The 12462-nt window shown below is 49.5% G+C and overlaps 1 protein-coding gene across 9 annotated transcripts in view; it reads left to right on the plus strand.

Annotated features, from left to right (window-relative positions):
• Positions 1-12462, plus strand: part of EVL (Enah/Vasp-like) — a 147513-nt gene that overhangs the window by 102884 nt on the left and 32167 nt on the right. For all 9 annotated transcript variants that reach the window (XR_001919860.1, XM_018066034.1, XM_018066035.1 and 6 more), the window contains exon 3: positions 6400-6577. Coding sequence is in view for 8 of the 9 variants with exons in the window: in XM_018066034.1 (XP_017921523.1) it covers positions 6400-6577 (178 nt within the window). In the remaining variant the exon portion in view is untranslated. The remainder of the gene's footprint in view (positions 1-6399; positions 6578-12462) is intronic.

Below are 12462 nucleotides of genomic sequence, written 5' to 3' on the forward strand. Positions count from 1 at the left end.
CACACACAAAATGACCTTTTAAAATAAGTTTAACCTTCAGTACTTGTCTAGATTAGTCCTGCCAAAGCTCGGAGAATTAGTTTTAAAATAAAGCATATAAGGACACAGGTTGAAAAGTAACAGAGGGAAAAGCATAAACCTTACAGACACTGACCAAGGAAAATGGTGTGACTGTGTTAATATTATATAGAATAGACTTCAAGGCAAAGAAGTATTACTGAAGATAAAGGACCTATTTAATGATAAAAAGCATCAGCTGAAAAAAATATAACAATCTTAAATTTGTAGGCTCTAATATATCTTCAAAATATATAAAGCAAAAACGGGCAGTTCTAAAGGAAGAAATAGAAGCATCCAGAAGCCTTGTTGGCGATTCTGATGACACCTGCAAGAAACTGAATAAGCAGAACTAGAAAATTTGAAGAGCGTGATTGACCAACTTGACCTAATTTACATTTATAGAAAATATAAGCTGTCACAGTAGAATATACAATCTTTTCAAGTGCACATTGAGCACTAACCAAAATAGACTGCATTCTGGGCCACAAAGCCAATCTCAACACGTGTAAATAGGATAAAAATCATACAGAGGTTTCCTTTGATCACAGAGGAATTAAACAGTATATAATTAAATAATCCATGATACCAAAAGAAAAAAGAATTCACAATATAAATTAAAAAGTATTTTGGACAGAACAGTAGTGAAACTGCAGTGTAGCAAAACTTGTGGGATAAACCAGCATGTAGGGAAATGTATAGTTAGAAATGCATATTGGAAAAAGAATGAAGAGTCAGTGACCCAAGCTTCTATCTCAAGAAACTAGAAAAAAAACATTAACCAGCAAAAATAGAAGGAAAAAGTAAAGCGTAAAATTTAATGAAATAGAAAGCAGATACACAATAGAGAAAAAGCAAAATATTTTTGTTTTTATTTTTTAAAGAGTCTAGGTAGATCTCCATGTATATGGTCACATGATTTATGACAAAAGTACCATTGTACTTCGTGGGCTAAAGATGGTTATTTCAATGGATGATACCAGAACAATCAGATATCAATACCAAAAAAAAAAGAAAACTTTACCCCATCTCATGCTATACCCCCAAATTAATTCGAAGTCAACCTAAATATGAAAAGTGAATCAGTAAAGTATCTACAAGAAGATTCATGAAAATATCTTCATCATATTGAGGGGAAAATACAGGAAAGCATCTTTATAACCTGGAACAGGACACAAAAAACATTAACTGTAAAAAAAAAAAAATGAAGTTGGACGTCTTTAAAGTTAAGGAGTTTTCTTTATTAAAAGGCACCATTAAAAGAGGTCAGACTAGGAGAAGGTGTGTGTGTGTATATGAATATGACAAAGAACTCATGAAGAATATATACAGAACTCCTACAACCTAAAATGAAAAAGGCAGGTAGCCTCTTAAAAATGAGCAAAAAGACCTGAACAAGAGTTTCACAGAAGAAAAAAAAAAAAAAAACAGTGGCAACAAGACATGCAAATGAGCCCATGGAAGTTGCTCCACATCATCAGGGAGGTGCGGAGATATCAATGATATGATATCAGGGAGATGCGGAGATATCAATGATATGATATCAGGGAGGTGCAGAGATATCAATGATACGATATCAGGGAGATGCAGATGAGAACTGCCGAGCACTTACACACACACCAGGCACTTACACACACCCCAAGCACTTACACACATTTCAAGCCACCAAAACGTAAAGGCTGAAATGGAAAGGACGCCGCCTGTGGTGAGGATGCAGAGCAGCTGGAGTTCCCACTGGAGCTGGTGGAGGCGTCAGTCAGTACAGCCTCTTTGAAGAATGGTTTGCCAAATCCTAGTAAAACTCCATATACACCTACTCTTGGGTAACATACCCACGAGAAATGAGCACCTGTGTGCACCAAAAGACCTATGTGAAAATACTCACGGCAGTTTTACTCCTAATAGCCAACAGCTAGAGGAGAATGGATAAGTAATTTATGGTATATCAAAAAAGAACGGTATTAGCAATCAAGAAAGCCTGAATTCCTACCAACGCAGTGGCACAGGGGAATCTCATAGACGCCACACTGAATGGAAGAACATCGAAAAAGAGTGTGTGCTGCGTGAATTCACTTCTGTGTCGTTCCAGAACAGGAGAAGGTGACTGATGCTGGCACTCAGAAATGTGGGCGTCTCTGGGGAGGAGTGTGAGAGATGAAGCTGATCCACACCCCTAGGTGGACTTGCAGTAATGCGCATGCTGTAAGGAGGTGAACAAAGGAATGGAGCCACTCTAGGCACAGAGCGTTTTAAGCATCAGCCCATGAGGCCTGTCCGTCAGTTAATGAACACTGACCACCTGTCAGCAGATGGTCAAGTGAGTCGGCTGTGTGTCATCCACACATCTGTCCAAAACACATTGCATGGACTCTCGTTTTTTAGAAGGCAATTGGGATGTTTAGAATAGATCTTTTCAAGTAGAAAATACCAGATGTTTCAATGACCATGTCCATTGATCCAGAAATTCTGTTTATAGGAATGTTCACACTGATATATCCACAAGGATATTCAGTCCAGCATAATTTATAATATTTTCATTTTACATATGAAGAAGGTAACGTCAGTAACTTTTCCAAGGTTAAAAGACCCTGTTGCTGGGAAAGATTGAGGGCAGGAGAAGGAGACGACAGAGGATGAGATGGTTGGATGGCATCACCGACACAATGGACATGGGTTTGGGTGGACTCTGGGAGTTGGTGATGGACAGAGAGGCCTGGCGTACTTAGGTTCATGGGGTCGCAAAGAGTCGGACACGATTGAGCAACTGAAGTGAACTGAACTAGATATTCCCTCTGGTCTCTGAGTTCCTTAAGCCAGTATTTTTGGCCACACTGTTCCTATATTCAGGAGGCATCCACCACCCCCAATTTCCACTGCCTCTAAGTCCCCCTCCAAGAACGTAGACAACCAGAGATTTTAAACCATAGGTTCTAAATCTCACTTCCCCACGTCCTCCCCTTGGGTACCTGATAGGTACACTGAAGAGTCTTTTTTTTTTTTTTTTTAAATCTGCTTCAGTATCCCACAGCCATTCTTGATACGATGTGGTTTCCAGACCTCCTTCCATTTAAAACGTGGCCCTCTGTGTCCACTAACAGTGCAGCACCAAAGCCGCTTGAGCACAGGCTTTCTGGGATGGACTTGCCTGTGTGGAGAGGGTGAGGATCCTGTCTCCCTCGTGCTGGCCACTGCGCTGCGATTAACGTGCCCTCTGAAGAGCCGTGTTAACCACAGGTCACTGTGCTTGTTATCATGCGTGTAACCGCAGAACCTCCAGCCCTTTTTCTGATGATCTAAAGCTGAACCCAGAGAGAGAACCACCCTAGGAACCTGGGTATAGAGGTTGGCCCGCGCTGCACTGTCAGTGTGTAACAACTAAGTTATGTTTCCTTAGCTCATTTAGTACACATGCCTCTCTCGAACCCTCTCTCTCTCTTGCTCACCCTGTCTTTCCGCTGTAGGACAACCCAGCCTGCCTTCCACGTGGCTAAGGCTTAGAGGAAAACGGTATCGCCCACTGTGCTCTGGCCTTGCTTTACCCAGCAGCACAGCAGCGTGGGGCAATAAACCTGAGCTCTCATCTCAGCGCCCCAGCAACGTGCAGGGTGTCCCTTCACATCTCTGAATCCTCCTGAGCTCACCTCCCTGACCAGAGGCAGGCTTCCCTTGTGGCTTAGCAGGTAAAGAATCCGCCTGCAATGCTGGAGACCTGGGTTCGATCCCTGGGTTGGGAAGATCCCCTGGAGAAGGGAAAGGCTGCCCACTGCAGTATTCCGGCCTGGAGAATCCTGCAGAGCTGGGCACGACTGAGCGACAGTAGACTGAGCTGCCTCCAGTCTCAGATCACAGACCCTGGAGCCTCACAGCCAAAGGAGAGCTGAGAACCCATCTCGTACCCCTCCTAAAGTGGGATCCTTTCCATCGCGTCACTGACAGCGGGCCATCCAGCCTCATCCAGACGCCACTTGCATACTTCCATCTCTAAGGACTGAATATTTCTCAGTTAACGCTTGCTGTGTGGTAGCAGCTGTGTTAAGCGGCTTCATGTGCATAATTGCCCCCCATCTCCTACGGCCCTCCTTTGGCAACCATCCATCTGTTCTCTGTATCCATGAGAACGTACGAGATACAGCGTATGGTATTTGTCTTTCTCTGACTTCTTTTCCTTAGCATAATGCCCGTGAGACCCATCCATGTTGTCATAAATGGCGAGGTTTCTTTCTTTCTATGGCTAAATAATATTTCATTGTGTATACAGTATACCACAGTTCCGCATCTGTCCACGTGTCAGTGGACGCTTGGGTTATTCGGTATCTTGGCTAGTTTTAAATGCTGCTCCCGTGAACGAGGGGCACGTCTGTGTGTTTGACTTGGTGGTGGCGGCTTGGTCGCTAAGTCGTGTCCGACTCTTGTGACTCCATGGATTGTAGCCACCAGGCTCCTCTGTCCATGGCATTTCCCAGGTGAGAATAGTATTTTCGTTTTCTTGGGGTAAATACCCAAAAGCGAAATTGCAGGATCATGTAATAGTTCTATTTTTAACTTTCTGAGGAACCTCTGTGCTGCCTTCTAATAGTGGCTGTACCAATTGCATTCCTACCAACAGTGCACAAGGCTTCCTTCTGCTCCGCATCCTCGCCAAACTTTATTTCTTATCTTTTAGATGATAGCCATTCTGACGTGTGTGAGATGATAACCCCTTGTGGTTTTGATTTGTATTTCCTTGATCACTGCTAGTGTTTAACATCTTTTTATGTATCTGTTAGCCATATTAGTCCCTTATCAGATATATGAGTTGAATCACTTACTCCCACTCAGCAGATTGCTTTCTCATTCTGTCGATGGCGTCCTTTGCGTGTAGCTTTTTAGTTTGATATAGTCCCACTTGTTTTGCTTTGCTTTTGTTGCTCTTGTTTTTGGTATCAGATTCAAAAAAATCACCATCAAGACCCGAGTCAAGGAGCTTATCACTTAGATTCTCTTCTAGGAGCTTTATGGTTTCAGATCACAAGAATATGGAGATTAAACAACATGCTGCTAAGGTGGATTGAAGGACAGATGGAGAGAGACTTAAATGCCTGGACACAAGCAGAAATGGGAGCATAACCTAACCGAACTTGTGAGATGCAGCAGAGGCAGTTCTCAGTGCTACTGCTAAGTTCTTAGCGGTAGAGGCCTCCCTCAAGAAGCAAGGAAAGTCTCAAACAGCCTCGCTCTACACTCAGGGCACCGGGAAAAGATGAGCAAAACAAGCCCGAAGTTAGTAGAATGAAGGGAGCGACGATGATTAGAGCAGAAAGAGAGACTGAAAAGACCATAGAGAAGAGCAGTGAGACTAAGAACTGGTTCTTTCAAAAGATAAAACTGACCAGCCTTTAGCCAGACTCACCAAAGAGAAAGAGAGAGGACTCTGTGTTCAGGTTAGAATGTCCATACTTACTCAGAGCAGTCAAGAGACTCAGTGCAATCCTTATCAGAATTCCAATGGCATTTTCCATAGGACTAGCACGATAATACTACAGTTTATACGGAACCACAGAAGACCCCCATGGCGAAAGCGATCTTGAGAAACAACAACAAAGCTGGAGGCATCACATGCCCTCATTTCAAACTATATTACAAAACTGTAGTAATTTAAACAGCATGATTGTCATTAAAGCAGAAATCAGTGGAGCAGAATAGAGAACCTGGTCATAAACCCACGCAGGTACGGTTTATTAGTTTATGACAAAAGGAGTCAAGAACATACAGCGGGGAAAGGGCATCCTGTTCAATAAACGGTGCTGAGAAAGCTGAATAGCCACATGGGAAAGAGTGAGGAGTCGTCCTTTTAACTAACAACCCTTTGGTTAACGCATTCTAGACTCTGCAGAGAGCTACGGGAGCATAAATACGAATTAGAAAAGACTCGCCCTTAAGAATCTTTATATCTAGAAGTCTTGATGAGATATGTGTCACACTGTGACCTCTGCAGTAACCCCATTAGGTCGGTGGAGCCAGGATGACTATCCCCGTTTCACAGCTGGAGAAACTGAGCCCCAGGGTGCTGCCTGGGGTGACAGGGCCAGGACCCGGGAACCCGACTCCCAGCTTAGGCCGTGACCACACAGCTTTATCAGTTAAATGAAGTAACTGGTTTTCAGACCCTCGCTGTTCCGCTGGTCCTGTTGAAGAGCTGCCTGGCCAAGCTACCTCTTCTTCTGATGCATCCACATCTCCCTGTCTCCTGGTAGCCCCAGGGACACGGTGTCCTTGCCCCAGAGTCCTTGCCCCGGAGCAGCTCTCTCCAGCTCACTTACCTTTTATTTATTTACGTGTATTTCTCTCTCTTTTCCCTTTCAGGTTGTGATCAATTATTCAATCGTGAAAGGGCTGAAGTACAATCAGGCAACGCCAACCTTCCACCAGTGGCGAGATGCCCGCCAGGTCTACGGTTTAAACTTTGCAAGTAAGGAAGAGGCAACCACGTTCTCCAATGCCATGCTGTTTGCCCTGAACATCATGAATTCCCAGGAAGGCGGTAAGTGGGGCTTTGTCTGGCCTGGCGCCCAGACCCTCCCTCCCCTCCCTCCGCCCTTCCATGGCTCTGGCTCCCGGGGCGTCCTCGACTGCAGCTGTGCTGAGCTGACGTCTGTTGGATTCACAGAGAAAACTGCTGCCTAACTCTAGATAGAAAGCACTATTAGCAGTTTGAGCGAGAAGAGAGACCTTGGCATCGTTTCCGCCCTTTGTGAGCTGGAGAGAGCTGTACTGTGTGCCTGAAATGGGGCGTCCAGATGTGTGTTGCCTGTGTCGTCCTTCTTTCCACATTCTCAGCACATATTTGGCAGAGTTTGGAGGGAACAAACAAAACTGTATTCTTGGATTCAGTTATTCCCAAGTTTAACATACTGTTCCTGAACACTTCTGCGTGTTGCAAACTGTCTGGGGCAAAATAGGTCAGAAGTGAATCGATGGAGCCCATTGACTCATGGCATTTGGTATCCAAGAGTAGAAGGATGGGCCTGTGAACCGCTAGTGATAACGTGTTACGATAAGGGCTTTGATAGGGTGTGAGCAGGGCAGGGCCTTCAGGAGCATGGAAAGGAAAAGGAGGGACTGCCCAGCTGGACTTCAAGCGGTGGCAACACTTGAGCTGGAGTTTTGACCGGCAGGGAGCTCATAAGATGGGGGAGTGGGCATCCCAGATAGAGGAAACGGCAGATACAAAGGCTCCGGGGCCTGAAAGCCCAACCTGTGCGTGGAGGAGAGCGTGCAGTGTCTCTGGGGCCCACCGTGCCAAAGGAAGGAGGCTGGACGTGGACCTGGAAGGTGGCAGGGATCGCACAAGGAGAGGCTTCAGCTAACCTGGGAGACTCGGGGTGTGGACAGCGGGGTGGGGGCGGAGAGAGGGGCCAGCAGGAGCGTCTGCAGGGCGGGCAAAGCAGAGACGCAAAAGCACACGTGGCTCTTCGGGCAGTCTGCAGCGTCCGCTTCCGCGGAAGGACGGGGCCTTCCAGGGTGTCAGCATCTTGGAGGCCAGCGACGTCCAGCGCTTGGCTGGAGGACTCAGCCTCGGTGGGCATGGCGGCATGGGGCTGGGCCCGGGGCGCCCTGCTGGCCTTGAGTCCAGCACACATCACTTAGTCTCTCTGTGTCTGGGTTTCTTTTCTGTAAGGTGGGTGAGGAGTTGCTTTTATGTGTGTGTGCTCAGAACCTTCGGTCGTGTCTCTTTGCGACCCCAGGGACTGTAGTCCGCCAGGCTCCTCTGTCCATGGGATTCTCCAGGCAAGAAAATGAGTGGGTTCCCATTTCCTCCTCCAGGGGATCTTCCCAACTCAGGGATTGAACCCTTGTCTCTGGCATCTCCTGCATTGCAGGCAGATTCTTTACCCACTGAGCAACCTGGGAAGCCTGATTCTATGTTTAAATGAATTCAAATATAAGATGTTAGTGGGCCGCCTGGCATGTGTTAATCTCCCAGTATCACTATTTGTGAGTATCGTTTCTGGCATTGCTGCTGCTGCTGCTGCCAGAATTAAGGCAGGAAGTGGGGAGCCATGGTACTTAGAAGCTGCAGGGAGATGCCTTTTAAATAACTGTTTTGCCTTATAGATCCAAGCTTTGAGACCTAACTTAAACCCTCAGAGAAGTTTGTTTGTCTTTTTTTTTTAAATAGTGAACGTGTTTAGAGGATGCTTCCTGCAGGTCATACGCAGAACCAGCACTTATAGAGTTCTTTCCCCACTGTGAAAAGACTGCAAGGTTTGTGGATCCTCTGCTGAGAACCGGGGGCTGCATGGTGAGGGACCACAGCGTTGCTGAGTGAGGAGTGCAGCGCCTGAAACATTGGAGGCCCCAAATAAACATTCATTAAACTGTCTTTTTTCCACCCAAGAGCCTTGAGCCTCAAGGAAGGAGCTGAGTTTAAGGTTTCCGATCTTAGCGGCCTCACTTGCCCCAGGACTAGCTTTATTTTATCTATATATATAGATACATTAAGGTGGGGAAAAGGTTTTCATTTAATCAGATGGCTGGCTCAAAGCAACTACTATTGACTTTATTAACCTCATGGTAGAATCACAAAGAAATCAGCTAATCTGAGCCTCATTTTCAGATAGAGATCTGTGACCAGTATAAAAAAATAACTGTTGTCAGGTAGTAAGTCACCTTGGAACCCCAGTCCCCCTGGGTGGAACGCCGTCCTTGCCGGGGTGGGTGGGTATGTGCTCACGTTGATGGGGGCCTGACCTGAGACTCTGCCTGTGAGTAGTCGTCCCTCCTGGCTCACTGGCCTTTGGAGGCCGAGAGCTGGGCCCCTGCGGACAGAGCCTGCTGTACCTTACAGACGCCTGAAGCGTGAGCTCCATGAGCTTGTACAAAGGCATCTGTGGGACCCCGACAGAGACCACACCCGTCCACCCCTCCCAGCCCAACCAGGGCTTCAGGTTCTGTGACAACAGAGCACCTTTACCTGTGTTTGAACTTAATGTAAATGGATCGTACAGTGCGGACGTCGGGGTCTGATTCTTGTCTTTGACCTCATATCTGAGGCACCCGCCCTCTGACCCATGTGTGTCCGCGGCCAGCCCTGTCCCTGTGGAGCGTGCTCCGGGATGTGGCTGTGCCTCTCTGCCCAGTCGTGCAGCCCCTGGAGCCCGGGCAGGACCCAGGCAGCCTCCCGCTGCAGATAATTGCGACGTTACTATCAAATGCCCTGCATTGGGAAGTGCTGTTCCGCCGTCCTCGGTGGGTGCCGTTCGCAGTGCAGCGGACCCTTGAACAGCACAGTTCTGAACTGGGTGTCCACTGACGCGCGGCTGCTTTTCCAGGAGTACATCTCCGGCTCTGCGTGATCCGCGGCTGGTCCTTCTGCAGGTGTGGAGCCGACTGTGTGGTTACACGCAGGTTCTGACCTCTGCAGACCAGAGCCCGACCCCCATTGTGCTCAGGGGTCAGCCGTGGTGAGAAAAGCGTATGCTTGGAGGCCCCAAGGTCTTGTATCGAGTCTTCACTCTACCACCTGTGGCCCTCGGATAATAAACCCTACTTCCTAGGACTGACATGACGATTCAGTGTAAGTGTTTATAAAGCACTTAGCATGGAGTGCCTCATATGTGATAAGAGTGAATAATACTGATTCTTCTTTCCACCTCCGGTCTTGCTGAATTTGCTTGTCTTTAGGTTTCCGCATCCTTGTTTGTAAAATGGGGTCAGAAGTCCCACTTAAGAGGGTGGAGGAGAGGATTCAGTTGCCTAGCGCGGGGCCGGGCATCTGGTAATCAACCACCTCTGCCCCTTCCAGTCCTCACTGGTGTATCCTATTCCGAGTGGGACATCCGGGGCCCGGGCTCTTAGACCGTGGACTCTGAGCCTCAGGGTCCAGCAGCATCTCCCACCCCCACGCTTGTGCTTGAGGGGCGCCACTGTGCGCGAGCGTGAGTGACGCCGGCGTGCCCTTGTGCGTGAGGCGCGGCCCTGTGCGTGAGTGACGCCGGCGTGCCCTTGTGCGTGAGGCGTGGCCCTGTGCGTGAGCGGCGCCGCCAGCGCGCCCTCGCGTGGTGCCGGGCTCAGTGTTTCTGGGTTTCCGTGTGACGGGTGTGGTGGGGGGTTCAGAGCGGGGCTCTTTGTGACTGGCGGATGGCGGAGATAATGATTATGGTAGTAAGAGCATCTGCACTTTCTCCTCACAGCCCAGAATCGTGTCCCGCGTGCCCCTTCCAGCCGCTGCTTGGGCAAAGACTCCCGCTAACCGGGCAGCCTGGGGGCAGGCCTTCGCTGCCGAGGAGATGCTCCCGAATGCCCCACTTTCTTTTCCCTGCAGGTGTCAGGCCAGCTTCTGTGACACACGTTTACCAAGACGGCGAGTGGGGGCTAACGGGGGACATGTCTGCAGCAGCCCTGCGGTGGAACTGACACTCGTATTTAGGGCCCCTGATTGGAAATCCAGTGTTTTTTCTACAACTCGGCGCTGCCTCAGGAGGTCAGAGAGGAGGGTCAGCCAGCCGTGGGCCCAGCCTGACCCTGCAGCTCTGGGCGGTGGTCTCCCTTTGGGGACCACAAAGGCTTGGGCAGGGTGGTCGGCCTGGCTCATGGCACGTTACCGCCACTGCAGACAAAGGACCACTGTCGTGGGTCTCAGTGTCGGGGGTCTTCATCGTCCCGACTCCACACTGCCAGTACCCTTACCTGCCACCCTCTGTGGGCGCCCACCACCGTCTGCTTAAAGCTGCCTGTTACCAGCCAAGGGAGCCATGTTTTGGGGCTGTACTTGGCCGCCAGGCCCGTCTGGGCTTCCCTTCCTTTCTCAGTTCGTTCTCTGTGCAGACATCAGTTTAGGGTTAGAGTTACAACCCTGATAAAGGCAACTGCTTCTGTGTGCGTCCATGTGAGCCTGCTTCTGACCTTAAACAGGCCACTTCTCGGGGACCTCGGTCTCCCTATCTCTGAAAATAGGGGTACCGACTTGGTCAAGATCTCTGCAAGTCCTTCTCACGCTCCTGGTTTAGGTTTTAGGCGCACTATCTGGACAGAGTGCATGCCAGCTCACTCCTTACAGGTGTGTCCCCGTGGCCGATGCTCAGAGCAGGGAGAGACCGGAGAAGAAACTGGAATGGCGAAATGTCCCTCTCTACCTCCCGGATGACCTAGCACCTCGAGAGACAGGTTCCCTCATCACCCACAGTCCTTGTTTATTATTGAAAAATAGAAAATGCCAACGAGCACACAAAAAATTCCACACTTGGAGTTGTGTTCACAGGGGAGAGGTCAGGAGCAGCTCCCCCCACAGATAGGCCATCAGACCTCAGTTAGGACTCCCCTAGCCTTAGCTTCTCCGCCTGTAAAATAGGCGGCCAGGCTGGTCTTAGATGGGATCCTGAGAAGTGAAGTTGCTTAGTTGTCTGCGACTCTTTGCGACCCCATGGACTGTAGCCTACCAAGCTTCTCCATCCATGGGATTTTCCAAGTAAGAGTACTGGAGTGGGTTGCTGTTTTCTTCTCCAGGGGATCTTCCCGACCCTGGGATCAAACCCAGGTCTCCTGCATTGCAGGCAGACCTCTGAGCCATCAGGGAAGCCCACACGTGGGCGCACAGCAAAGCGTGGTGTGCGTGGCAGGAGTTGTGAAGACTGGCTGGCCTGTCTCGAGCAGGAGGTGGCACCTTGGCACCCCCCGGCTCAGGGTGAGAGAAGAGCATCCTGAGGGCCTTGGCGCAGGCTGAGACGCAGGGGTGCCTCGTGGGGTTGGTGGCTGCTGCTGTTGGGGGGCAGGAGCTTCCCTGTTGGAGGCAGCTGTTTCCAGTTCAGGGTTGAGCACAGGCGCTCTCAAACGGGGTATGTTGTGGAGTTCCGGGGCTCACCAGGCACGTCCGGCCCTCGCCTGACACAGCCAGAACAGCTCCACTTTATCTCTTGGGCCTCTGCAGAAAAGGAAGAGAAACCCCTGGGGGCATGGTGTACCTCCACGTTGGCTGAGTCTAAGCACGTCTCTCAGAACCTAGCGCTGCAGCCTTTTCTTACCTGATTTGCTCCATGTGACGTCACTGGTACCTTTCAAGCTGGTGATGGACATTCTCTTAGTCTTTCCAATGTCCGTGTCCTTAACTGATGCCCAGCGTGGCATCACTCCCAGTGGGCAGGCGCCCAGGTGGGGGCCTCTCCCAAAGAGTGAGGCCCAGAGCCCCTTCCTCCTGTGTCCCACCTCTTAGCTTCCTGGAGTGGGGCTGGATCCTGCTTTTTGTAAACCTCTTTTCTTCTGAAAATTATCTAAAGTAGAAGAAATACTGAGCTGTCTTTCTCTCCTTCCTGCGGAAGCCGTGGGCACTTTCTATCCCCACCCTGCCCCAAGGATCGCTGGGGACACCCACTCCCTCCTGGCAGCTCCGCTCCTGGCGGCTCCCCATGCCTGCTCCCCATGCCTGCTCCT

Source organism: Capra hircus, chromosome 21 (assembly GCF_001704415.2).
Source record: "Capra hircus breed San Clemente chromosome 21, ASM170441v1, whole genome shotgun sequence".
Lineage (NCBI taxonomy): Eukaryota > Metazoa > Chordata > Mammalia > Artiodactyla > Bovidae > Capra > Capra hircus.